Source organism: Gastrolobium bilobum, unplaced genomic scaffold (genome assembly GCF_033153095.1).
Source record: "Gastrolobium bilobum isolate Gb01-03AN ecotype WA unplaced genomic scaffold, APGP_CSIRO_Gbil_v1 utg20371, whole genome shotgun sequence".
In the NCBI taxonomy this organism is placed as follows: domain Eukaryota; kingdom Viridiplantae; phylum Streptophyta; class Magnoliopsida; order Fabales; family Fabaceae; genus Gastrolobium; species Gastrolobium bilobum.
In genome coordinates this window covers 344,180-370,471 of record NW_026898065.1, presented here as the reverse complement: position 1 = coordinate 370,471, position 26,292 = coordinate 344,180, and the positions used below count along the sequence as shown (strand labels likewise).

Here is a 26,292-nt window from a genome sequence, read left to right as displayed (position 1 = left end):
TCATAGCTCACCCGACATATTGAATGTCGGATTCTCATTCCATTATTCAACACGATCATTAAGGAACATCATATAATGAATGACCTCGGCAAGACCGAGTCTGAGATGGTACTTCAACATCCCGACATTCCGAGCTTCGCAATACCGGGCTGGGGGGCAACTGTTATGGAATATTATCCATATCCTAACTACCTACCCAAGAATCCTTTAATGGATAATGACCTAATTATCCTAACAGTGTGGAACAGTCAAGATAAGGAGGATAGAACCCCTATCCCTAAATCTGAGTAGTTGAATCTTACACTAACTGGGAGATCTACACAGCCCAAGAGGTAAACCCTATAAATACAAGGCTTAAGACCCCAGGTACACATTCTGAACTCATTTACTACTCCTGCCCACACTGTGCACACACCCACGTCTCGGCTATAAGTCTATTGCTTGTGCGCAGTGATTGGGATATTGGCTATAAGCCAACCAAGGTACCTATCTATAGGATATCTCTGAGCGCATGCCTTATGGTATTACTATACGGTTCTCTAGGACCGAACAGTTCGCATATCTCATCATTACATAATTAATATATAAAAAAATGGATAAGATCTTTTGTCAACAAAACTTTGCAGAAATATTATATTATTGTTTACTATGCCCACTTAAATAATAATAATAAAAAACATATGGAATCCATACGTCTTTAATATAAATGAATATATTATATACTATAGAAAAATTAAAAATTTAAGGGTATAAAACTTTTCATGTTACAGTAAATATATATATTTCCCCTACTGCCCTCACATAAATAGTGTATCATTTTTTTTAAAAAATAAAATAAAAAATAAAAAATCATCTGTGGGGCCCACTGTATGAGAAACAAGGCTCATCAAGTATAAACCCCAAAATTTAAACAGGGAGTTTGGTAGAGGAAAAGTTTTTTTTTTTATCTGGGAATTATGATTTCCAGGAATATGGTGAGAAAATGAGTTTTCTTGGAATGTTACAAAAAAGTTGTTTGGTAGGCCAAAATATTTTCGGGAATATAGAATTAATTTTCTTGATGCTATGTTTGGTTGTGTTAAATTTTCCCGTATTTTCAGAAAATTCCAGGAAAATCAGATTCCCAATTTTTTTTTAAAAATCTCATACAAAATGTGGATAAATAAAATTACCATCTTTCAATTCTCGGAAATCCTAAAAAAAAATCTTTTACCAAACATCCGAAAAGTTATTGATTTTGTAGCAATCTAACTACATCTTATGATTTGGCTTGCTCAAAAAATAGTAGATTCGATTCCTGGAAATTGCAACTATTGAAATGCGTGAAAAGGTTTAAACCCAATACTGGATTAATGAGATGAATTAAGACTTCCGACTCCGCTTTTAGATTTAATGAGATGAATTAAGACTTCCAACACCACTTGCAATCTAAAAGATACCTTGCAAAAATTTGATATGGTCATAACATCAATTCATATAATATAAATATAATATTAGCAGCCTTAACTTTGACATAACATAAATTCATATAATATAAATTTTTAGATTAGCAGCTTTAACTTTAATATTGCAGTTGACATCCACAGGAACATCATTGTAACTTCGGAGACACTTCACAACAGATCCCTGAACTGAACAATAATAAGGTTTTGTGATCTGTGAGACCAAAAAATTGAATTCACGTAAGGATATGGCAAGAAGATGGTCCTTTTACAAGGATTTGCTTCCTGTGGTTGTGATTATAGGCAACGAATGCAATGACATGGGTTTACTCACTCTTTTCAAAGCAGCCACCTTGCAAGGGATGAACTACCATGTCTTTGTTGCTTATGCTTATGCTGTTGCTACTATCATACTCCTTCCTGTTACTATTTTCCATCGAAGGTTGTCCCTTAATTCTAACTTTGCAGTTAGTTTGTTTACAATTGTAATGATTCCTTCATGTTTTTTTTTTTTTTTTCATGTCTCTTTGCAGGTCAAGAGTGGCTCCTCCACTCAGTTTCTCCATAATATCCAAAATTGTTCTTCTTGGGGTGATAGGGTAAAGGCACTTACTTAACTTGATTTTTAGACCACAATTTTTGAGGTTTTGTAGTATGAGTTTTCTGAGTTAGTGTTGATGTTAATTATTAAGGTCCTTGGAATCTTATAAATATTATTATATTTTCTGATAATTTATGTATCTTTTTTTGGAACTTGTTGGCCTTGTTTGTGTTGCAGAAGTTCAGCTCAGATGCTAGTATATGCTGGCACTAGTTACAGTTCTCCAACACTTGCTTCATCAATTTGTAATCTGTTACCTGCTTTCACCTTTATACTTGCCGTCACTTTCAGGTTCACTTCCCTTTGTTGATTATATTTGACAAATTCTTACTTATTTAGGCTAAGTTTTTTAAATTTCTTTTTCCTAGTTGAGGAAATTACTTGCAACATAAATATTTAGCAATAATTTCGAACCTATTTTACATGTTTACTTTTCTTGAACGCAACGCAATATCTTAAAAAAGCACACACACACTTGATGTGAAAAGAGGCATGACCTTTCAGAACTTCACTACTTAAATGCTATATTCCTAAGATTTAAGAGAAGTTAACTAAAAATCAAGATGTTAATTGCTGTTCATCTCCTAAGTAAGCAACTATACATTTTATTTACTTCAAACTGTTGTTTCTTTGGAGGACAAAATTCTACTCTTTGACACAATTAACTAATCCTCCAATTCACTAGTTCTCAATGAGATCTTTAAAGGAAATGGTTTTAAACTACTGTTTTAGAGTGCTTAATATTAAAGACTATGAATATCTCTGTCTATTGTCCACTTATTTTTGTTTTCTCTTATACTATTGCCACTGGAATTAAGGATGGAAAAAATAGCTGCAAAAAGTAGAAGTACTCAAGCTAAGGTAATGGGAAGCATAATATCAATAGCAGGTGCATTTGTATTGACTTTGTATAAGGGCCCATCAATCATCAATGGTCATTACCATCTTCCCTTACCACTTCAACAACAACCGATTAACATTCTTAATTCTGAGGATGCAAGTTGGGTCATTGCTGGCATTCTGCTGATAGCTGGATATGTACTGACTTCACTCTGGTGCATTGTACAGGTAGGTTAGGAATTGTCTTAAAGTAAGTGCTTAAGTTTTTGGGTTGAATTGATTCTTTACATGGTACCAGAGCCTCGATGTACTGGGTTCGATCCTCACTGCCCCCCACTTTCTTTCTAGTGGAATTTCTTTCTTCGCACAGGTAGGTGGGCCTGTGGATTGTCCACCCTTCAAGCCCAGTGGGCTCTCGTGTGAGGAGGCGTGTTAAGATATATAAAACCATTAATGTAGCCTCACCCATCAGCTTAAGCTTTTGGGTTGAATTGGTTCTTAACAAGTATAATTGATAACCAATGTAGAAACATGAAGAGTTTAGAATTTATAAAATAGAAGCACAAGATCATAGATATGTGAGAATAAGCTTAATTTTTTCATTCACGGTTTCCTCTTGCACTTTATTATTCTCTTAATTTTCTTTATATGGAAAGCTTCAAAAAGTTCTTAAATTTTTTGATTCCTATATTCATTCAATAGGTGGAAGTCTTGAAAGTGTTCCCGGATGAAATAACTACGGTCTTCTTGTATGACGTGACTGCCACCATCACAACAACAATTGTATGTTTATTCTCAGTGCCAAATACAAGTGCTTGGAAAATAGGACTAAATATTTCACTGATCTCTATTGTCTCCTCTGTAAGATACCCTTGTAAACTACTGCTATATACACTTTTAAGCTTGTGTAGTGTATTGATGACACATTCTCTTATTCTTAGGGAATATTTGGAAAGTTAATGAGCAATGTAGTTTACACCTGGGCAGTGCACTTAAAGGGGCCTGTCTATGTTATATCATTCAAGCCACTCCAAATTGTTATTGCTGTTGCCATGGGAGTTATGTTCCTTGGTGATACTCTTCACTTTGGAAGGTATGGCTAATTCAGTTTTTGCATTTGATTCTTGCTTAAAATGCAAGGAAGCGAATATAAAAGTGTTTGATAAATACAGCAGTTACATTATGACAAAATCATACCTGGTTGGCATGTGCTTTATGAAATAATCATGAATGAAACCAAAACCTGGTAGTAATGGACATAAGTGAATTAGAAAAAACTAGAATGAAACAAGATAAGGAAAATGAAGAGTTAGTTAATAGGAAGAACCATGATGGTGTCAAAGAAGACAACTGAGAATGACTCCATAATGAAAAACTAGCTTGCGGTAGATTGTTTATTCATTGAATAGGTGACCATGAGTGCTTATTCATCCTCAACCTGAAACTAACCACTTTTTCGAAATTTTCTTGCTTATTTGAGATTTTCAACTGATCAAATACCATTTTAATTAGTTAATATCATTAAAACCCTTTAAAAGCTCCAAAAAGTCATGGAATCAGTTCATTTTTCTGCTGATACAATATTGTCATATGAAGAAGAAGCTGTCCAATTTAATGATATTGTTTGATGAACTGTTCATTTGCATACATTCTTTCTTCATTTTGCAGTATAGTTGGAGCTACAATAATATCATTTGGCCTTTATGCTGTATTGTGGGGCAAAGCAACAGAAGAGATTGAGGAAGATGTTGGTAGCCTTGAATCACCAACTACTGAGAATGTTCCTCTCTTGCATAGCTACAGAACTAAAACTTCTGACAAGAATCCAGTTAGAAACTATTGTAAGACAAGCAAACCATAATGAACCCTTTGTTTGGGTCATAGAACAGCAAAGTACACAATGCTATGATGAACAAAACTGTGGTTTCATTGTCTCCCAAAGGTGATATGAAAGTGTCTTCCAAACCAAGTTGTTTCCCCTCTAGAGGATAGTGAATGGAAGATTTTCAATAGTTCATTGGATATAAGACAATGGATGGGATTTCGTTGAATAGAAGTTCTTTCTTGTCTACTTTCACCATTAAGCAAGGCTAATGATACATAGCTTGCAATTGGGGGCAACCTTTGTTCAAGTGTTTTATGGAAAAGCTAGCATTTTTCTGTCTAGTATCATGTCATTCTCAATGTATAGATGTATAGGATAAATATAAATGTACGTTAATTTGTTTGGACAAGAAGTGAAAGTTCCATGTCCCCATTTTAGTTTAAAATAATTTATTTTTAATTTAATTTAAAACATATCATAATTATAATTTAATGACAAATACACATTTTCTTCTCCCTTCTGACTCAACTTCTCCATAGTTGTTGAAGGGGTCACTAATCATTGTTGTTCGCATATCCCATCATTACAGAATTAATATATAAATAAAGGGGAAGGATATAAGATCTTTTTGTCAACAAAACTTTGCAGAAATATTATATTATTGCTTACTACACCCACCTAAATAAAAAAAACATATGGAATCCATACGTCTTTAATTTAGATGAATATAGAAATATTAAAAATTTAAACCTAAAAGTTATTGGTTTAGTAGCGATCTAATTAGATCTCATGATTTAACTTACCTAAAGAGTAATAGATTCCATTCCTGAAAATTACAACTATTGAAATGGGTGGAAAGGTTCAACCACAATACCGGATTAATCACATCAATTAAGACTTCCAACACCGCTTGCAATCTAAAAAACTACCTTGCAAAACTTTGATATGTTCATAACATCAATTCATATAATATAAATATAATATTAGCAGCCTTAACTTTGACATAACATAAATTCATATAATATAAATTTTTAGATTAGCAGCTTTAACTTTGATATTGCAGTTGACATCCACAGGAACATCATTGTAACTTCGGAGACACTTCAAAACAGATCCCTGAACTGAACAATAATAAGGTTTGTGTTCTGAGAGACCAAAAAATTGAATTCACATAAGGATATGGCAAGAAGATGGTCCTTTTACAAGGATTTTCTTCCTGTGGTGGTGATTATAGGCAACGAGTTCAATGACATGGGGTTACTCACTCTTTTCAAAGAAGCCACCTTGCAAGGGATGAACAACCATGTCTTTGTTGCATATGCTTATGCTGTTGCTACTATCATACTCCTTCCTGTTACTATTTTCCATCGAAGGTTGCCACTTACATCCAACTGTGCAGTTAGTTTAAATTCGAATGATTTCATCATGTTTAGTTTTTTCATCTCTCTTTGCAGGTCAAGAGTGGCTCCTCCACTCAGTTTCTCCATAATATCCAAAATTGTTCTTCTTGGGGTGATAGGGTAAAAGCACTTGACTTGATTTTAAAACCACTATAGTTGAGGTTTTGTAAAAAGAGGGTGAGCATGGAGGTGTGGTAAAACTGTTTCTTTGTGATTGAAAAATTACGAGTTTGAATCCGAGAAACAGGGCATGTTTAAATTTGCGTTTTGATTTTTTATTCTTAAAACTGTTTTGTAGAATAGTTAACGAAATATGTGTTTTATGTATTTTTCTTATTTTGAAAGTTAAAAGTCAAAATATAAAACAAAAACAACTTAGATATGTTCTGTAAATTTGATTCTAAAAACTAAAAAACAGTTATAATTTCTAGAACTACTACAAAATAGGGCATATTAAACAGGTTTTTTTTTTTTTTTTTCTTTTCTGAAAATCAAAAAATTGTTTTTAAAAACAGAATTCAAAAAGGCCTTCTTTGCAATTATGCAAAGATCATGTACAAGGATTGACCTCACTCCACCCTCGCTAGTTGGGATTTAATGTACAAGGATTGACCTCACTCTACCCTCGCTAATTGGGATTTAATGGAAAAGTTGTTTTTTGTTGAGGTTTTGTAGTATGAGTTTTCTGAGTCAGTGTTGATGTTAATTATTATGGTCTAAGGAATCTTATCAATCTTATATTTTGTGATAATTTGTGTCTCTTGTTTTGGAACTTGTTGGCCTTGTGTTGCAGAAGTTCAGGTCAGATGCTGACTTATGCTGGCACTAGTTACAGTTCTCCAACACTTGCTTCATCAATTGGTAATCTGGTACCTGCTTTCACCTTTATACTTGCCGTCACTTTCAGGTTCACTCCCCTTTGTTGATTATGCTTGACAAATTCTTGCTTGTTGAAGCTAAGTTTTTTAATTTTCTTTTTTTCTAGTTGTGGAAATCATGTCCAGCTGATAGTTGATAGTGTGTGAAAAGAGGCATGACCTTTTAGAACTCCACTACTTAAATTTAATCAATCTTTTTTTCAGATTAATTGTATATTCTTAAGATTTAAGAGAAGTTAACTAAGAATCAAGATGTTAATTTCTGTTATCTCCTAAGTAAGCAACTATACATTTTATTTACTTTCAAATTGTTGTGGACAAAATTATACTCTTTGACACAATTCACTAGTCCTCCAATTCAACTAGTTCTCAATGAGATCTTTAAAGGAAATGGTTTTAAACTACTGGTTTGGAGTGCTTAACATTAACCACTACGAATATCTCTGTCTATTGTGCACTTATTTTTGTTTTCTCTTATACTCTTGCCACTGCAATTAAGGATGGAAAAAGTAGCTGCAAAAAGTAGAAGTAGTCAAGCTAAGGTAATGGGAAGCATAATATCAATAGCAGGTGCATTTGTATTGACTTTCTATAAGGGCCCCTCAATCATCAATGGTCATTACCATCTTCCCTCTCCACTTCAACAACAACCAATTAACATTCTTAATTTTGAGGATGCAAGTTGGGTCATTGCTGGTATTCTGCTGATAGCTGGATATGTACTGACTTCACTATGGTACATTGTACAGGTAGGTTAGGAATTGTCTTAAAGTGAGAGGTATACTTACAGAAATTGAAGTGTATAATTGATAACCAATGTAGATGTTAGAGATATATAATCATTATGTAGCCCCAACTTTTGGGTGAGATGGTTGTTTTGCATAGTATCAGAGCCTTGGTGTCTCGGGTTCGATCCTCACTATCTCCCATTTTCTTTGTGAAATTTCTTAGCACAGGTAGGTGAGTCTGCATTATTCACCCTTCATTCTCATTTGTCTCTTGTGTGAGGGGGTGTGTTAGAGAAGTATATAAACCATTGATGGATCTTTACTTAAAAGCTTAAGCTATTGGGTGAGGCTACATTAATGGTTATATATCTCTAACACGCCTCCTCACACAAGAGCCCATTGGGCTTGAAGGGTGGACAATGCACAGACCTACCTACCTGTGCTAAGAAATTCCACAAGAGAAAGTGGGGGCAGTGAGAATCGAACCTGTGACACTGAGGCTCTGATACCATGTAAAGAATCAATTCAACGCAAAAATTTAAGCTGTTAAGTGAAGTTCCATCAATGAATTTTATTTTATAAAATTCTAAACATAAACAATTTAGAATTTTATAAAATAGAAGCACTAGATCATAGATATGTGAGACTATGCTTGCTTAATTTTTTCATTAGCGTTTACCTCTTGCACTTTATTATTCTCTTAATTTTCTTTATATGGAAAGCTTCAAAAAAATTTCAAATTTTTTTATTCCTATATTCATTTAATAGGTGGAAGTCTTGAAAGTGTTCCCGGATGAACTAACTACGGTCTTCTTGTATGACGTGACTGCCACCATCACATCAACAGTTGTATGTTTATTCACAGTGCCAAATACAAGTGCTTGGAAAATAGGACTAAATATTTCACTGATCTCCATTGTTTGCTCTGTAAGATACCCTTGCAAACTGCTGCTATATACACTTTTTAAGCTTGTGTAGTGTATTGATAACACTTTTTTTTTTCTTTAGGGAATATTTGGAAAGTTAATGAGCAATGTAGTTTTCGCCTGGGCAGTGCACTTAAAGGGGCCTGTCTATGTAACATCATTCAAGCCACTCCAAATTGTTATTGCTGTTGCCATGGGAGTTATGTTCCTTGGTGATACTCTTCACATTGGAAGGTATGGCTAATTCAGTTTTTGCATTTGATTCTTGCTTAAAACACAGTGAAGCGAATATAAAATTGTTAGATAAATACAGCAGTTGCATTAAGTGGATTAGAAAAGACTAGAATGAAACAAGATAAGGAAAATGAAGAGTTAGCTAATGGGAAGAACCATGATGGTGTCAAAGAAGACAATTGAGAGAATGACTTCATAATGAAAAACTGACTTGTGGTAGATTTGTTACTCATGGAATAGGTGACCATGTTTGCTTATTCATCCTCAACCTGAAACTAACCACTTTTTGGAAATTTTCTTGCTCATTTTTTATTTTCCACTGATCAAATGTCATTTTAATTAGTTAATATCATTAAGACCCTTTAAAAGCTCCAAATAGTCATGGAATCAGTTCAATTTTCTACTGATACAATATTGTCATATGAAGAAGAAGCTGTTCAATTTAATGATATTGTTTGATGAACTGTTCATTTGCATACATTCTTTCTTCATTTTGCAGTATAGTTGGAGCCACAATAATATCTTTTGGCCTTTATGCTGTATTGTGGGGCAAAGCAACAGAAGAGATAAAGGAAGATGTTGGTAGCCTTGAATCACCAACTACTGAGAATGTTCCTCTCTTGCAAAGCTACGGAACTAAAACTTCTGACAAGAATCCAGATAGAAACTATTATAAGACAAGCAAACCATAATGAACCCATTTTTTTGGTCATAGAACAGCAAAGTGCACAATGCTATGAGGGTCAAAACTCTGGTTTCATTGTCCCTCAAGAGGATCTTGTGCTGCTGAGTAGCCAAGTTGTTGCCCCTCTAGAGGATAATGAAGGGAAGATTTTCAATAGTTCATTGGATATAAGACAATGAATGGGATTTCGTTGAATAGAAGTTCTTTCTTGTCTACTTTCACCATTAAGCAAGGCTAATGATACATAGCCTGCTGTTACTTCTATACTTGATGATATACATACTGTAGTTGTGTCTTAGAATGGAGCCTGCACTGATCTTTCTACAGAGTGGGGGCAACCTTTCTTCAAGTGTTTTATGTAAAAGCTGGCATTTTTCTGTCAAGTATCATGTCATTCTCAATGCAAATATGTATAGGATAAATATATGTTAATTTGTTTAGACAAGAAGTGAAAGTTCCATGTCCCCATTTGAAAGTACCTTAAACTTCCTATACAAAGCATTCTATGCATCTTTATCTTTATTAGAAGTGCATACTTCTCTTCCTCAAATGAAAAAGCATTTTCTCCAAATGACAACTGGAACTAGAGTGACTTTGAAGCCTTTTCAATTACAGATTTTCTGTGCAATGCATGAGATGTTTGTAGAAGTACCTTAGGAAAGATTGCAATGGTTGATAAATATGAAAACTAAAGCAATGTCCTACTCTGGTACTGGTAAAATTGGCTACTAAATTGAAGCTTTTTTCTGGGTGTCTTTTTGAGCATGCTTGTCTCAATGCTACGTTTGTCTGATATTGAATCAAAGAGAAGAAAAAGAATATCAAAAATATAAAGTAAGTCAAATGGAATGTACTATACAAATGAATTACTTAGTCTAGTCATACTGCTGTGGTCCGGACTCAGAAACTGTTGATTTTAAGTCCTGATTTATCAAGAAAAGAAGCACATACCAATCCCATTATTAGATTCTAAAGATTTGAAAATATAGATTGAGAACTCTTGTTACAAGTTAATTCAAGTTTCTTAGAAATAAAATGCAAATTAACTCTTCTAAATCCATGAAACAAGCGACTAAAACACTAGGTTGGTGAAATATAACAGTAGTCATTAAGCCTCTAAAATAATCTACTACTTAATTAATATCAGTAGTAGTTCAGTAGTTAATTCCTTTTTTATTTACAATACTATTAAGTATCCTAGTAGTACTATATATAAGAAAGATAGGTTACATGCGATGCAAAGCTTGGCTTAAGACATAATCAAGAAGATTTTTGGCCTATATTTTAATCCTGTCACGATTGTTTGTGAAAAATTTATATTTTCTAGCAGAGGCATCAGAGCATGCCTATTGTTACTTGTATCCGTATGGCTTCATATTCAAATTACATTTTCTATTCTATTATGTCCCTATCTAAGTTCTTATCTTAGGCAACTGTGCCACCAAGTCCACAGTTATGGTTAGTTGATATTTCGGACTCATTACACAAAATGTGTCACCCTGGTCCCTAGGTCCAGTTGATGCTTCACTTTATCATCTCATCATCCAATATCGATTTAAGAAATAAAATATGAAAAAGTTTAAGGAAAGAAAAAAGCTATTATATTCGAAGGTAAATAAATATCTAATTTGTCCATTTGTGCAACGTAGCTTTCTGTGCTGAGATGGCAAAGTGGGCCAAATGTTCTCAGGGGGCCATTTTTAATGCTAGTGCCGTGTGGTGGTTATTGACATCAACGAAGCACGGAAACTTTTTTTTTTTTTTTTTTTTCTGGAAAAATGAGTGTTAAATACGAGAATATTTTTGGTATCACTCGTTCATATTCTCACAAGTATTTTACTTTATATCAAATCACTTTCTCTTCTAATTTAAAAATAAATTATTTTTTATTGATTTGACAAAAGTAAGACACGCGTCACAATATGAAGGAAAGATTCACCGAATCTATAGTGCATTCGTAGTACCAAAAAAAATTCCATTAAACACGTATTGGATATTGACATGATTCGACATATACCCATATGAGATCAATATTTTGGGACATGCAGTCAACACTCCAACACATTCCGACATATGTCTGATATGCAATTAATGTTTCTTGATACGGGGTCAACGTTCATACAAATTCAAATTTTATTTTATTTTATTTTTTTAATTAAATATAAAAAATTAATTTATAAATCAAATTTTTTCTGTTATGAAATTTGACATGAAAAAGTAATAAAACATGAAAAAATATTTTTGCTTTATATTTATATTATGATATTTTTGCTTTATATTTATATTATGAAATTTGAATATTTGATTATATAACTTATTAGTGTCGGTGAAACATAGACGGACATCGTTGAGCAATTTTCCTATTTTTAAGAAAATGGTAGATAAATAATATCTTTAGAGGTCGTTTGATACGCGGTTTATTTTAGGATTCTCGGGAAACTGAATTTTTTTAAATTTTTAATTTTTGGATATTATTGTAAACTGAATGTTTTCATCGTATTTCTGAAAATCGAGATTTACGAATAAAAGAAAAATTTCCTCTACCAAACGCTACCTTAGTGAAATACATATTTTCCTATCATATCTTATTTAATAATGCAAAATCATTATTAATATAACAGATAAACTTGTATAAGAGTACTGGTGTACTAAGGGGTGTGTTTCTGAGACTGAACCAAAAAGGAAGGTCTTTACCTGTGAGGGATGGACAGAAGGTCTTGTTCAAAGGATTTGCTTCCTTTTGTGGTGCTTGTGGCCAACGAATGCAGCAACACTGGCTTATTCACTTTGTTCAAAGCTGCCACTCTGCAAGGGATGAGTAACTTTGTTTTTGTTACCTATGCTTATGCTCTTGCTACTATTGTACTCCTTCCTGTGTCTTTTTTCTACAGAAGGTTGGTTATTTCTAATTGCATGTCATAAACAAACTGTGTATCTAACCGAACAGTTACTGTTAAATGTTTTGTTTTTGCTTGTATGTTTGCAGATCAAGAGTGGTTCCTCCACTCAGTTTCTCCATCCTATCCAAAATTGCTCTTCTTGGGGTGATAGGGTAAGGGCCCACAATTTGTTAAGGCCTTTTAGTTTTTGATTTTCTCTTACCCTCATCAATCTTGAACTTCTTGTGCTAACTTTTGTTGTTTTGGATTTTGATGGGGGTGAATTGTAGATGTTCATCTCAGATTCTGGGGTATGTTGGCATCAGTTACAGTTCTCCCACTCTTTCTTCTGCAATCAGCAACCTGATTCCTGCTTTCACTTTCATGCTTGCTATCATTTGCAGGTTCCCTTGCCTATCTTATTATTATATTTGACAAATTCTTAGTTTTTTTTTCTTCTTTGTTCAGCTTTTACTTTTCTACTTGAGGATAGTATATTATATGGCAGAAGTACAACTCCCAAGGGGACCTGGTCCATTAAGAGCCCCACCACTCTCTCCCTTTGACTTTACCCTTGATGTAATAGTTTCAAAAATGTTATTTCCACAACATTCTGGTTACCATTTTTACACCAGTTAACAATGTGCAAGTTTTTTTTCATCACCATTTTTATAGGCCCTAGAATCAAGGTTTTACTTTGCTTTTCATCACCAAGTTTGAAAATTGGCATCTTAGAAAGTATTTAGTTTTCATCCGTCCCATTATTATAAGAATTCCTCCTCTCATGTGATATTCAAGAAAAGCAAAACTTGTTAGCAACCAATTTTAATTTTATCACTGATACTATCTTAGTCTATTATCCATTCTTATTTTGTTTTTTCTTACCCTATTACCACCACAATTTAAAGGATGGAAAAGATAGTTGTAAAAAGTAGAACTACCTTAGCTAAGGTTATGGGGAGCATTATATCAATATCAGGTGGACTTATAGTGACTTTCTACAAAGGCCCATCGATCATCATTGCTGATAATTCCCCTTCCTTTCAACTTCCACAATCAAATGGCATTCTTATTTCAGTAGATACAAGTTGGGTCATAGGTGGCCTTCTACTCACAGCTTGCAATATACTACTTACACTATGGTTCATTGTCCAGGTATATATTTGTTGTTGCTATGTATGCAAATATTCAACAAGGTAGTTCTCAAATAATTTTGAATTCTTATATTCATTTTGCAGGTGGAAATCTTGAGGGAGTTCCCGGATGAACTAACTATGGTCTTCTTTTACAACATGTGTGCAGCCATAGTAGCTGCAACTGTAGGTTTATTTGCAGAGAGAAATACCAGTGCTTGGAAAATAAGACCAGATATATCACTGATCTCAATTGTTTGCACTGTAAGATACCCTTGGAAATCTCTGCTGCACTTTGACCTGAAAAATACACTTAAGCTAACACTATTTGTTGATGATGCATTTTGTAATCAGGGAATATTTAATAAGTTCCTGAGCAGTTTAATATATGCTTGGGCAATACACTTAAAGGGGCCTGTATATGTAGCAATGTTCAAGCCAATCTCAATTGTCATTGCTGTTGCCATGGGTGTTATGTTCCTCGGTGATAATCTTCATGTAGGAAGGTATGAGTATATTCAACTTTTACATTTAATTCTTCTTCAGAACATGGTAAAGTAAATACATAAATGCAGATAAAAACATAACTCATTCATGTTGAGCTTATACTTTATGATGTTATCTAGATTTAAACCAAACAAAATTGGATTGGAAAAAACTTGACTGAATTAAGGTAAGGAAAATGAAAATTTATATAATAAAAGATGAGATGGTATCGAAGAACAAAATTTAGAATAAGATCAGAGAAAAAGAGTAGCCAGTGGTAAATTGGTTACTCAATTGAAGTGAACAATGTTACTAAATTGGTAAATAGCCTAGACACTCTTTGTAGTTTGCTTTCTTGTTTGTTATTTTCAAACTGAGCAAAAGGGCATTTCAATTAGTTATTCTCATTAAAACCCTTTCAAAGCTCCAAATAGTAGTGCAATCAGTTCATTTTTCTACTGATTATGATACATTTTTGTCAGTGAGAAGAAAGTATGCAATTCAATGATATAGTATGTAGACATTTTCATTGGTGTAACATTCTTTCTGCATTCTGCAGTATAATTGGAGCCACAATAATATCAATAGGTTTTTATACTGTAATGTGGGGCAAAGCAACAGAAGAGAAGGAGGAGGAAAATGTTGGAAACCAGGAATCACCAACTGCTGAGAATGTTCCTCTCTTGCGAAGCTATAAAACTGTAAATTCTGAAAAGAAAATACATGGAAGTGTATAGATGTAGAAAACAAACTGTTTGCACCTCTTGACATTAGAGAAAATATCATTAAGGGACCATTTTTGGTCATAGAACAGCATGGTACTATGTGGGTCAACAACACTTTGGTTTCATTGTCCCCTAAGTGACCTCTGCTGAATACACAAGTTCTTGTCCCCTTTGCAGGATAGTGTATTGGAATTGCCTTCAACAAAATTCCTTAATTGTGTCCTTTCACCAAGAAGCAAGATTGGTGATACATAGCTTTCTGTTGAAGGAAAGAAAACAATGAAATGAATGCGGTGCAAATGCATTTAAATAGATAACAAACGTCAAATATAAATGGATATTAAGGATCACCAATTTCGTGAATCAACTAGTATCAAATTATTCGGGCTTAACTAGTGGTCTCGAGTCCTATGAATGCATCTGTTTTAAAACTTTGATAAGGAAAGTTTTGCAGTTTTTGTCGTCGACTAGGTTGATCGAGTAATGGATCAACCAGTGGAGAAATTAATTTTTTTTTTTGGATATTTAGGTAGTAAACTAAGTGAAGAATTGCACCATAAGAAATTCAGTTGAATTATGAACATCATGCATGAAACTACAGTACTAGTCACAGATATCGTGTTTCCTCCAATTGAACAAAAGGCCATTTCAATTAGTTAATCTCATTAAAACCCTTTCAAAGCTCCAAATAGTAGCGCAATCGGTTCATTTTTCTACTGATTCTGATGCATTTTTGTCAATGAAAATGAAGTATGCAATTCAACATGTTGACGTTTTCATTGGTGTAACATTCTTTCTGCATTCTGCAGTATAATTGGGGCCTCAATAATATCAATAGGCTTTTATACTGTAATGTGGGGCAAAGAAACAGAAGAGAAGGAGGAGGAAAATGTTGGAAGCCAGGAATTACCAACTGCTGAGAATGTTGCTCTCTTTGAAAGCTATACGTAAATAACCAATTCAACCTAGGAGCTTAGAGTAATGGGTAAGATTACATTAATGGTTTTATATATCTCTAATACGTCCTTTCACACGAGAGCTCATTGGATTTGAAAGATGGATAATGCACAGGCTCACTTACCTGTGTTAAGAAAGAAATTTTATTAGAAAGAAAGTTGGGGAGGGTGTGAGGATCGAACTAGGTACACCGAGCTCTGATAATATCATGTAACGAACCAATTCAACCTAGAAGCCTAAGCTTTTGGGACATGTTACATTAATGATTTTATATATCTCTAACACGCCCCCCTCACAAGAGAGCCTCGTGGGCTAGAAAGGTGGATGATGCATCAGGCTCAGCCTGCTAAGAAATTTCACAAAGAAAATAGGGGGCGGCGAGAATCGAACCGGGACATCGAGGCTCTGATACCATGTAAATAATCAATTCAACCCAAAAACTTGAGTTGGTGGGTGAGACTACAGTAATGGTTTTATATATCTCTAATACTATAAAACTCTGAATTCTGAAAAGAAAATACATGGAAGTGTATAGAAGTAGAATACAATCTGTTTGCAGCTCTTGACATTAGAGAAAATATCATTAAGGGATCATTTTTGGTCATAGAGCAGCATGGTGTTATGTGGGTCAACACTTTGGTTTCATTGTCCCTGAGGCTTTGTTTAGGAGTTTGGAGGGGAAGGAAAGGAAGGAGATCCAAGAGGGAAGGAGGGGAAGGAAATTGAAGGGTATTCTCTTCTCTTGTTTGGGAGTTAAAAAAAATGATAAAACATAAAAATAGAGGGTTAATGAGATATTTTTATCATTTTACCCCATTTTTAAAATTAATATAATTATTATATTTTTAAATTAAATTAAATTTAAAATTTCTAACAAAATTATTTATGTACTTTTCATAATACTAAAAAATATCATATTTTTGACCAAATTTCTACGTTGCAAACAACAAAAATTTCGTCACAAATTTTTTTTTCCGTCGGAATACTTTGTGTCGAAAAGCAATAGAATTTTTTCTCCGATGAAAATTTTTACAAAAAAATTTTTTCTATCGAAATTTAGTTTTCGTCAAAAGTTTTGACGAAAATGATTTCCTCAATCACATGTTTTAAACGAAAAAAGAATTCCATCAAAATTTTGACGAAATGTTTTCCGTTCAAAATTTTGATGGAAATATGTTCTGACAAAAATTTCGACGGAAATTGTTTTGTCAAAATTATTGAGGGAATTGTTTCATTCGAAACTTTCGATGAAATATAGATTTTGTAAAGAATTTTGACATAATATTTTTTCCGTTAAAACATTTTATCGAAATATTTTTCATCAAAATTTTTACGGAAATATTTTATGTCAAAATTTTTTGACATAAATGTGTTCCGTAGAAAATTTTGATGGAAATATTTTTTGAAAAAAGTGTGTCATTTGAAGGGATATAAAGTTGTGTCATTTTAAATAAGAGAAAGAGATAGATCATGGGGGAGAGAGTAGACAAAAAAAATAAAGGTGTGGGTCTCACGTCTTTGTGAGAGTGAAATGACACAAGATGTGTCATTTAAAATGACAAATACTTTTCCCATATTTTTTTATCAAAAAACTTGACGGAAAAATTTTTCGTCGAAAGTTTTCGATAGAAATGTGTTTCTTTAAAAATTCTAACAAAAATTTTTTGGGGTTTGCATTTTTCATTTAACATGACACAACAAACTTTCCTACATACACAATATTTTGTGGGGCCCACACTTTTTGAAGAAAAAAGGAAAACTACGGCACACAAAACGAATCTATATAACATTACACAATCATTTTTCGTACAACATAACTCTTATAAAACCCAAAAAAAATTTGTCAAAAACTTTAACAAAAATGTTTCCGTTGAAAACTTTCGATGGAATTTAAATTCTATAAAGAATTTTGATGAAATTTTTTTTCGTAAAAAAATTTCGATGGAAATGTGTTTCATTGAAAGTTTTGATGGAAATATTTTTCGTCAAAAATTTCGATGAATATGTTTTTTTGTGAAATATTTTGAGGAAAGTGTTTGACGAAATTTAGATTCCGTAAAGAATTTTGACAAAAAAAAATTTCCGGCAAAATTTTTTACATAAATGTTTTTAGTCAAAAAATTTAATGGAAATGTTTTTTATCGAAAATTTTTGCGGAAAATTTTAATGGAAATATTTTTAGTAAAAAGTTTTTACGTAATTGTATTACGTCGAAACTTTTCGATGGAAATTTGTTTCGTCAAAATTTTGACGGAAATATTTACGTGAAAAGTTTTGACGGAATTTAGATTCTATCAATAATTTGATTGAATTTTTTTTCCGTAAAAAAATTATGTCAGTGATTATAGCAAAATCTGTTTCGTCTCTAATTTTGTTTTTAGTTTTGAGGGAAATTTTTTGGCGTATATGATTTTCATAAAAATTTCATCACTATTTTTCATCGATAAATTATGTTGGTATTTAAGACTTTTCTAATAATGTCACATTTAAAAATGATTCACATTTATGTAGTTTTCACATTTTAATGCTAATGGTAGATAAGTAATTTTTAATATTTCCCCTTAAATCCCCCAAATTGAGGGAACTTTAATTTTAAGAAGGAGGAGGTTTTGGAGGGTTTAGTAAAAATTTCTAATTTCTTCCCTTTATTTTTTTAAACTCGCAAATAAGGAATGACTTACTAAAATCCTCACTTTCCTTTCCTTCCCCTTCTAAAACCAACTCCCAAACAAAGCCTAAGGTGGTGTTTGGTTGGGGTATTCTTGAGGATGTCTATGCAAGTGAAAGTGGGAAAGCAAAACAGCCATATTTGGTTCACGGTTTCCTTCAATTTCCCCATCTAAGTGATTTGCATAGATTTCAACATTTGGTGGTAGATAGCTAGGAAAATCTACTGTTAGGAAAGTCAATTTGTATGTGGTTTTTCAAAGATAGCTAGGAAAATGAAGCAAAACACCTAGTAAAATTTTTCCCCACCAAACAACTTTTTTTAACATTTTACTATCTATCTCACTTTGACCTCCTGAATATCCAAGTTGTTGCCCCCTTCGAAGGATAGTGTATGGAAGATTTTGAGAAGTTGCTTACCGGATGTAGGACAATTATTGGAATTGCCTTCAATAAGAAGCAAGATTGGTGTACATAGCTTTCTGTTGAAGGAAAGAAAACAATGAAATTAATCGGTGCAAATGTATTTAAATAGATAACAAACATCATATATATGGATATTAAGGATAACCAACCTCGTGGATGATGCACCCAAGCTGACTCGCTTGGATTGGACTTTTCCATAATTTATTTCTTTATTTAGGGATTTTTAATAATTGCTAGTTATTTTCTTTTTGTTATTTTAGATTATATTTGAGTGTGCGTTGATTGTACATTATCTCCTTTGATTGCGCATGATTATAGTTATTTACTTTTTTTGTTATTTTATTTTTGCCTATTTAAAACTTGAGAACCCTATTGTTATTCGTTTTTTTTATTAAATAAAATTAAGAAAAGAGAAATAGTATTTTCTCGCAATTCTTGTGTTCGTTCTTCTTTATGTTTAGCCAATAGGTTACTGCTTCGGCATTATTTGGTAATCAGAGCTCTTGTTGTCACTTAAATGGCTAAACAGAACAATGGCAATCGAGGTCGAGGTCTTGGACGACGGGGTTGAGGCGATGGTGGCGGTAGAGGGCGTGGTAACACCCTTTATGGCGACGACGAACAACCACACATCGACGCGCGAGACGCCACAATTGTAGCAATGGTCGCTACAATGGCAGAACAAGGTAGACGAATTCAGGAGCTCGAACAACGGTTTGCCCAAACATAGTTGGACGAGTTAGATGAAGGAAGAGAATCTGAAAGATCATCTCATGAGGAGGAAAAGAGTGAAAACACATTATGGGACTGGAACCAGGAGCGACGAGGACGAAGTAAACCTGGTAATCAATCCTTTTTTGCCAATATTAGGGTGAAGATTGAGATCCGGAATTCGAAGGCACCACTCATCCATATGAGTTGATCGACTGGTTACACATCATCGAAATAGTCTTTGATATCAGAGACTTGATAGAAGATCAGAAGGTCAAACTGGTCACTATCAAACTAAGAAAGCATGCCTCAATTTGGTGGGAACATATTAAGAAGCAGCGAAATAAAGAAGGGAAGTCAAAGATCAAGAGTTGGGATAAGATGAAGAAACTATTTCAACAAAAATTCTTATCAATTCACTACCGGCAAGAGGCATTTGTTGAATACCATAATCTCAAGCAGAGAGACCTATCAGTTGAACAGTATACAACTGAGTTTGATCGTCTGCAGATGCATTGTGATATTGCAGAGGAGGACGAGCAATTGGTCGCTCGTTACCTAGGAGGACTGCGGACTGAGATCTCAGATGTTGTACACCTGCAACAATATTGGTCATATGAGGACGTATATCGACTAGCTTTGAAGGTAGAGGAGCAGTGTAAGAGAAAAAGAAGTACTTCAAAATTCCAACCCAGATTTTTTTACAAAGGAAAGTCATCAAGCTCAACAACCAACACTAGTGTGGGGAAGGATCCTTCTAACCCGAAACTAGTAAGCAAAGGGGTAACGATCAATGGTGGAGCTCGCAAGACAGGAACTACGGCAAAGAGGTGCTTCAAATGCCAGGGTTTAGGACACTTCGCCGCTGATTGTCCAAGTCGGCAGTATGTTACTCTTGTCAATACGATAGCTGATGATATAGGCCTCACCCATGATGAGTATGAAGAAGATCAGGTGGATGGAGGGTCTGAAGAAGGTGAGATTATCTATGAAAAAGGAGAAAAAAAACAATAGTCACGGATTTCAAGTTAAGAGTGACATGAGAAGATCACTTTGCAGCAACATGAGAACTATTTTTTACCATATATATATAACTTGGGTTTTATAATTCTCATGTTGAATGAGAATTAAAATCTTATGTCGTAGAGACAAAAAGCATGTGGAACCCATATGTTAGAAAAAATTATATATAAGACTCAAGTTAGCACGGAAATCGAAGAGTGTGTAAAAAAATTTCAATTCTCATGTTGAATGAGAATTATAAACCCCATATAACTGTTGCACATAACAACTCGGGTTGTGATATATTTTTGTGATTAAAGAAGGCAGTATGTCCAATGTCCTCATTTATGAACCTCCCGTAAACTCGTCTAATTCTATTCTATGGACCCTACGTACGCATTCACTAGTCACCAACAATAATGTTACCAAAAAAAGATAAGTCATGCGATATGTATTAATATTGTATTTTCCTTTATTTGTTATTTTCTTATTTTTAACTTTGCTGTTGTAACTAATCTGGTGCTCTTTGGTACTAGGCTGGCTCATGCATGTGCTGAGCACCTTTTTAGCATTCTGTTATTTTTCCTTGTTATAAGTAGAACGTTCCCTTGTACTTTTTACTCACTTGAATGAAGATGAATATTCAGTTATATTTTTTCAGTACCTTTTCTCTCAACTAATATGGTATCAGATGAATTTGTTTAGCCCTTGCCTTTTCTATGGCTCGTGGCTCGAACACCGCTGCACGTCCTCCTCCCGTGGATTCTTCCTCTGGAAGTTCTCCTGCCATGGAGGATTCTTCCAGCCCTTACTTTTTACACGGGGGTGACCATCCTGGTTTGATTCTTGTCGCCACCCCTCTTTCAGGTTCCAATTATAATTCTTGGAATCGTGCCATGCTTCTGGCTCTTACTGCCAAGAACAAGCTTATTTTCGTTGATGGTTCCCTTTCTCGCCCTCCTTCTTCGGATCTCCTTTTTTCTTGTTGGAACCGTTGTAATTCAATGGTGATTTCCTGGATATTGAATTCTGTTTCAAAGGATATTTCCGACAGCCTATTGTATTTCTCTAATGCTTTTGAAGTGTGGGCTGACCTGAAGACTCGTTACTCTCAGGCCAATGGTCCTCGGATTTTCCAGCTTAAACAACAAATTGCTTCTCTATGTCAAGGTTCTCTTGATATCAATAGTTACTATGGCAAGTTGAAGGTCTTCTGGGATGAGCTTCAAGAGTATCTTCCCCTGCCTCATTGCTCCTGTGGCGCTCTTCGTGATATGAACAATCGCAGGGATCAGGATCATGTCATTCAATTTCTAATTGGCCTCAATGATTCCTTCTCCGCTGCCCGTGCTCAGATCCTGTTGATCGATCCTTTGCCATCTCTTGCCAAGGTCTTTTCCATGGTGATTCAGGAGGAACGTCAACGCCAGATCTCTGTTTCCTTACCGGTTATTGCTGCTCCGGAAACTCCCTTTATGGGTTCTGTCACCACCGCCGATCAAGCTCCGGCGTCCATGGCCATCACTACTCAGCGGCGTCCACGGCCCGTTTGCACCTACTGTCATCTCTCTGGACACACAAGGGAGAAGTGCTTTAAGCTTCATGGGTTCCCTCCTGGCTACAAGCCCAGGAACCCGAAGCCCAATTTTCCTCATATGGCCCATTCTCCTCAGGCCCATTTTGCCCATTCTGTTGCACCCCACCTATCTCAGCCCAAATCCCCTAATCCCTCATCCACCGACACACCTCTGGCTTTCACCCCTACACAGTATAACCAGTTGATCTCCCTCATCCAACAGAGTTCTGCTTCCTCTTCCACCGTTGAGTCCTCCGTCGCTCCTTCCGTCGCTCCATCGGTCGCGAGTTTCAGCGGTAAGCCCCTTTTTCCTTTTCCTTCTTCGTGCTGGGTCCTCGACACTGGAGCTACCCATCACGTTTGTGTCTCCAAAGATTTTTTTGTCTCTTCTTCTCCATCTAATTCTCTGGTCACTTTTCCTAATGGCTCTTCTGCTGCTGTCTCTGCTGTTGGGGATATTTCCCTCACTGCATCTCTTTCTCTTTTGCATGTTCTTTTTGTACCCTCTTTTTTGTTTAATCTCCTCTCTATTCCTTCTTTAACTCGTGATTCTTCTGTTGTGGCTAATTTTTGTGCTTCTTCTTGTTTGCTTCAGGACCGTGTTACGGCCAAGCTGATTGGGATAGCTAAGAGATGCGGTGATCTCTATATTTTAGATTGTACCTCTCTTCCCAAAACTGATGTTCCCCATCCCCAGTGTTCTTCTGTTTCTACTTTTCCCCCTCCCCTATGTTCTTCTATTACTGTAAAGGATCCTGTTCTATGGCATTCCAGAATGGGTCACTTATCTGTTTCTGTTTTAAATTCAATGAAAAATGCTTTGGGTTTTTCTGATTATTTGCCTGTTTCACATCATTGTGCTGTTTGTCCCCTTGCTAAGCAGAAACGTCTCCCTTTTTTATTAGACCCCAAACTCTCTGCTTCTCCGTTTATGCTTGTGCATTGTGATATTTGGGGTCCCTTCTCCACTCACTCGGTTGAAGGTTCTAGGTATTTTTTAACCTTAGTTGATGATTCAACTAGGTTTACCTGGATTTATTTTCTTCGAAGAAAATCTGATTTTTCTTCTATTTTTCCTTCCTTCTACAATCTTATCCACACTCAGTATGGTCTTTCCATTCAGTCCATACGGTGTGATAATGCCCCTGAGCTCAATTTACCCTCTTTTTACTCTTCAAAGGGCATTCAGGTTTTCCACTCATGTGTGGATCGCCCACAGCAGAACTCTGTGGTTGAGCGAAAGCATCAACATTTGCTTAATGTTGCTCGCTCCTTACATTTTCAATCCAATGTTCCTCTACCTTTTTGGCAGGATTGCGTTCTTACTGCTGCATATCTTATCAACAGAACTCCATCCCCCTTGCTGGCTTCCAAAACCCCTTTTGAACTCCTTTGCCATAAACCCCCTTCCTATACTCATCTCCGGGTATTTGGCTGTCTTTGTTACAGCTCTACACTTCCCAAAAATAGACACAAATTCTCTCCCCGTGCCTTACCCGCTGTTTTCCTTGGCTACCCACCTGGCTACAAAGGCTATAAACTCCTTGACCTTCAGTCCAATACTGTTTTTATCTCTCGTGATGTTACCTTTTTTGAGACCATTTTCCCCTTTAAAATTAATTCTTCTTTGCCTTCTTCCCCTGACAATTTTTGGCCAGCTTTACCTCATCCTATTACTGCAGTGTCCCCAACCGAGGCTGCTCCTGCCCCCTTGCGGCCTCAACGCACCCACACTGCCCCCTCTCATCTTAATGATTATGTTTGCTCTACCAATCATCCCATTTCTGGTTCTGTTTCTTACAATCGGCTGTCTCCCTCTCATACAGCTTTTGTTAACTCCATTTCTGGTCACTTTGAACCCTCTTCTTATTCTGAGGCTTCTCAATTACCAGAATGGCAGCTTGCTATGAATTCTGAATTATCAGCCCTTGAGCATAACCACACTTGGACAGTAGTTTCTCTTCCTCCTGGCATGAATGCTGTTGGCTGCCGCTGGGTTTACAAAGTGAAATATAATTCGGATGGCTCTTTGGAAAGGTATAAGGCTCGTTTAGTAGCTAAGGGGTATACCCAACAGGAAGGTGTGGATTTTTTGGATACTTTTTCTCCAGTTGCAAAACTGACGACTGTGCGGGTTTTACTTGCTCTTGCTGCTGTCCATAATTGGACTCTTGTTCAGCTTGATGTAAATAATGCATTCCTCCACGGGGATTTGCTTGAGGAGGTTTACATGACCATTCCTCCTGGTTATTCTTCGAAGCTCACTTCTATGCCTCCCAATGCTGTTTGCAGGCTCCATAAATCTTTATATGGTCTTCGCCAAGCTTCCCGCCAATGGTTTGCGAAGTTTTCTTCTACTTTACTGGACCTTGGTTTTATTCAGTCTCAATCTGATCACTCTCTATTTGTTCATTCTACATCAACTTCATTTACTGCTATTTTAGTTTATGTAGATGACATAATAGTTGCCTCTAACAATTCTAATGAAGTGCAACAGGTTACTGAGCTTCTTAACAGCAGGTTCCAATTAAAAAATCTTGGTTGTTTGAAATATTTTTTGGGTCTTGAAGTGGCTCGCAATACAACAGGCATTTCTGTTTGCCAACGTCATTATGCCTTGCAAATTCTTAAGGATTCTGGCCAACTGGGATGCAAGCCAAGGACTACTCCAATGGATGCTGGTCTCAAACTTTCCATCAATACTGGTGAGCTTCTTTCAGATCCTTCCATCTATCGAAGGCTGATTGGAAGACTGATTTACCTCACAATTACAAGACCTGACCTTTCTTATGCCGTGACTCATCTAAGTCAGTTCATGGCCTCTCCACGTGTGCCTCATCTTCAAGCTGCACACCGGTTACTTGGTTACATTAAGCTCACTGTTGGACAAGGCCTGTTCTTTTCTTCTACCTCTTCTATACAGCTCAATGCTTTTTGTGATTCTGATTGGGCTTCTTGCCCGGATAGCCGTCGGTCCATTTCCGGCTACTGTGTCTTCATTGGTGATTCCCTTGTTTCTTGGAAGTCTAAAAAGCAGTCAACTGTATCTCGTTCTTCTACAGAGGCCGAGTATCGTTCAATGGCACATGTCACCTGTGAGTTGCTATGGCTGTTTTCTCTGCTTCGGGATTTTTGTATTCTTCATCATGGACCTGCTCATCTTTTTTGTGACAATCTTTCTGCTCTTCATCTGGCTGCCAATCCGGTTTTCCATGAACGCACGAAGCATATTGAAATTGATTGTCACCTCGTTCGAGAGCACATCCTTAAGGGTCATTTGAAGACTTTCCCAGTTTCTTCCTCCAAGCAACTTGCTGATTTATTCACTAAGCCTCTTCTTCCTTCTAAGTTTTCTACTCTGTTGTCCAAGATGGGAGTTTTAAACATATACTCTCCATCTTGAGGGGGGCTATTAATATTGTATTTTCCTTTATTTGTTATTTTCTTATTTTTAACTTTGCTGTTGTAACTAATCTGGTGCTCTTTGGTACCAGGCTGGCTCATGCATGTGCTGAGCACCTTTTTAGCATTCTGTTATTTTTCCTTGTTATAAGTAGAACGTTCCCTTGTACTTTTTACTCACTTGAATGAAGATGAATATTCAGTTATATTTTTCCAGTACCTTTTCTCTCAACTAATAATATGCTTACACGCATAATGTTAAATGACATTTGAAAATAATATCTCCTCCATATCTGTTGTATTGCTCCAGCCTCCAATCGTACCAACCTTCCCAATTCTTTTGTTTAGTTTTTTTAAAAGTTAAAACCATCGCGATAAGCGTACGTACGTGCATAACTTTCATTTTCCACCACGTAATCAAATTCCAAAAGGATGTGCGAAATCTTAATAAATTGTATTTTTTTTCTACAACGTCTAATTCAATATAATGTTTCAAATTAAGACAAATAGTTTACTATTATACTAATTATTATATAATTAATTTCTTTAATTTTTTTCTTCTGAATTTACAAGGAAAGCGAGTTTATCCTCCGGTTCATGTTTATTAGTTTTACACTTCTTTTCCTTCAGTAAATTAACAACAATTATATCCCATTTGATTTATTTTTTAATGCTGGAACTTGTCAGGCGGGTCCAGAGGGAAGCCTGTGGCAGTCGTAACAAGTGGATCCGACACCATGTCTCTCAACCTAAAACCTTAAGACATTGA

At 35.4% G+C, this 26,292-nt stretch overlaps 3 protein-coding genes across 5 annotated transcripts; all 3 read left to right on the top strand.

The window, feature by feature from the left end:
* Window positions 1–1,690: 1,690 nt before the first annotated feature.
* Window positions 1,691–4,996, top strand: LOC133312558 (WAT1-related protein At5g40240-like). 2 transcript variants are annotated; one of them, XM_061513777.1, is made up of 7 exons: window positions 1,691–1,884; window positions 1,976–2,041; window positions 2,221–2,334; window positions 2,862–3,111; window positions 3,586–3,744; window positions 3,825–3,976; window positions 4,552–4,996. In XM_061513777.1, exons 1-7 carry the CDS (start codon window positions 1,691–1,693, stop codon window positions 4,742–4,744), a joined length of 1,128 nt encoding a protein of 375 aa, XP_061369761.1. In that variant the 3' UTR covers window positions 4,745–4,996. The 2 variants fall into 2 exon arrangements, with proteins under 2 accessions (XP_061369761.1, XP_061369762.1); XM_061513778.1 differs by having other exon boundaries at window positions 4,557–4,732.
* An 891-nt stretch (window positions 4,997–5,887) lies between these two features.
* LOC133312557 (WAT1-related protein At3g28050-like) lies at window positions 5,888–9,791 on the top strand. Its single transcript, XM_061513776.1, has 7 exons — window positions 5,888–6,081; window positions 6,163–6,228; window positions 6,902–7,015; window positions 7,486–7,735; window positions 8,483–8,641; window positions 8,723–8,874; window positions 9,374–9,791. The coding sequence occupies exons 1-7, from the start codon at window positions 5,888–5,890 to the stop codon at window positions 9,564–9,566; spliced, it is 1,128 nt and encodes a 375-aa protein (XP_061369760.1). The 3' UTR covers window positions 9,567–9,791.
* Window positions 9,792–12,197: 2,406 nt separating this feature from the next.
* On the top strand, window positions 12,198–14,976 carry LOC133312530 (WAT1-related protein At3g28050-like). Of its 2 annotated transcripts, none has more exons than XM_061513744.1 (7): window positions 12,198–12,453; window positions 12,546–12,611; window positions 12,729–12,842; window positions 13,594–13,634; window positions 13,741–13,835; window positions 13,926–14,077; window positions 14,617–14,976. In XM_061513744.1, exons 1-7 carry the CDS (start codon window positions 12,263–12,265, stop codon window positions 14,792–14,794), a joined length of 837 nt encoding a protein of 278 aa, XP_061369728.1. In that variant the 5' UTR covers window positions 12,198–12,262; the 3' UTR covers window positions 14,795–14,976. The 2 variants fall into 2 exon arrangements, with proteins under 2 accessions (XP_061369728.1, XP_061369727.1); XM_061513743.1 differs by lacking the exon at window positions 13,594–13,634 and adding an exon at window positions 13,347–13,593 and having other exon boundaries at window positions 13,677–13,835.
* Window positions 14,977–26,292: the final 11,316 nt, after the last annotated feature.

Bases quoted from the DNA above. Each gene is read 5' to 3' on its own strand.
- LOC133312558 (XM_061513777.1), top strand. From the start codon at position 1,691: ATGGCAAGAAGATGGTCCTTTTACAAGGATTTGCTTCCTGTGGTTGTG. The intron at 3,112-3,585 runs GTAGGTTAGGAA...TTCATTCAATAG, and splicing joins CACTCTGGTGCATTGTACAG to GTGGAAGTCTTGAAAGTGTT. The intron at 3,977-4,551 runs GTATGGCTAATT...TTCATTTTGCAG, and splicing joins GATACTCTTCACTTTGGAAG to TATAGTTGGAGCTACAATAA.
- LOC133312557 (XM_061513776.1), top strand. From the start codon at position 5,888: ATGGCAAGAAGATGGTCCTTTTACAAGGATTTTCTTCCTGTGGTGGTG. The intron at 6,082-6,162 runs GTTGCCACTTAC...CTCTCTTTGCAG, and splicing joins GTTACTATTTTCCATCGAAG to GTCAAGAGTGGCTCCTCCAC. The intron at 6,229-6,901 runs GTAAAAGCACTT...CTTGTGTTGCAG, and splicing joins GTTCTTCTTGGGGTGATAGG to AAGTTCAGGTCAGATGCTGA.
- LOC133312530 (XM_061513743.1), top strand. From the start codon at position 12,263: ATGGACAGAAGGTCTTGTTCAAAGGATTTGCTTCCTTTTGTGGTGCTT. The intron at 12,843-13,346 runs GTTCCCTTGCCT...CACAATTTAAAG, and splicing joins ATGCTTGCTATCATTTGCAG to GATGGAAAAGATAGTTGTAA. The intron at 14,078-14,616 runs GTATGAGTATAT...TGCATTCTGCAG, and splicing joins GATAATCTTCATGTAGGAAG to TATAATTGGAGCCACAATAA.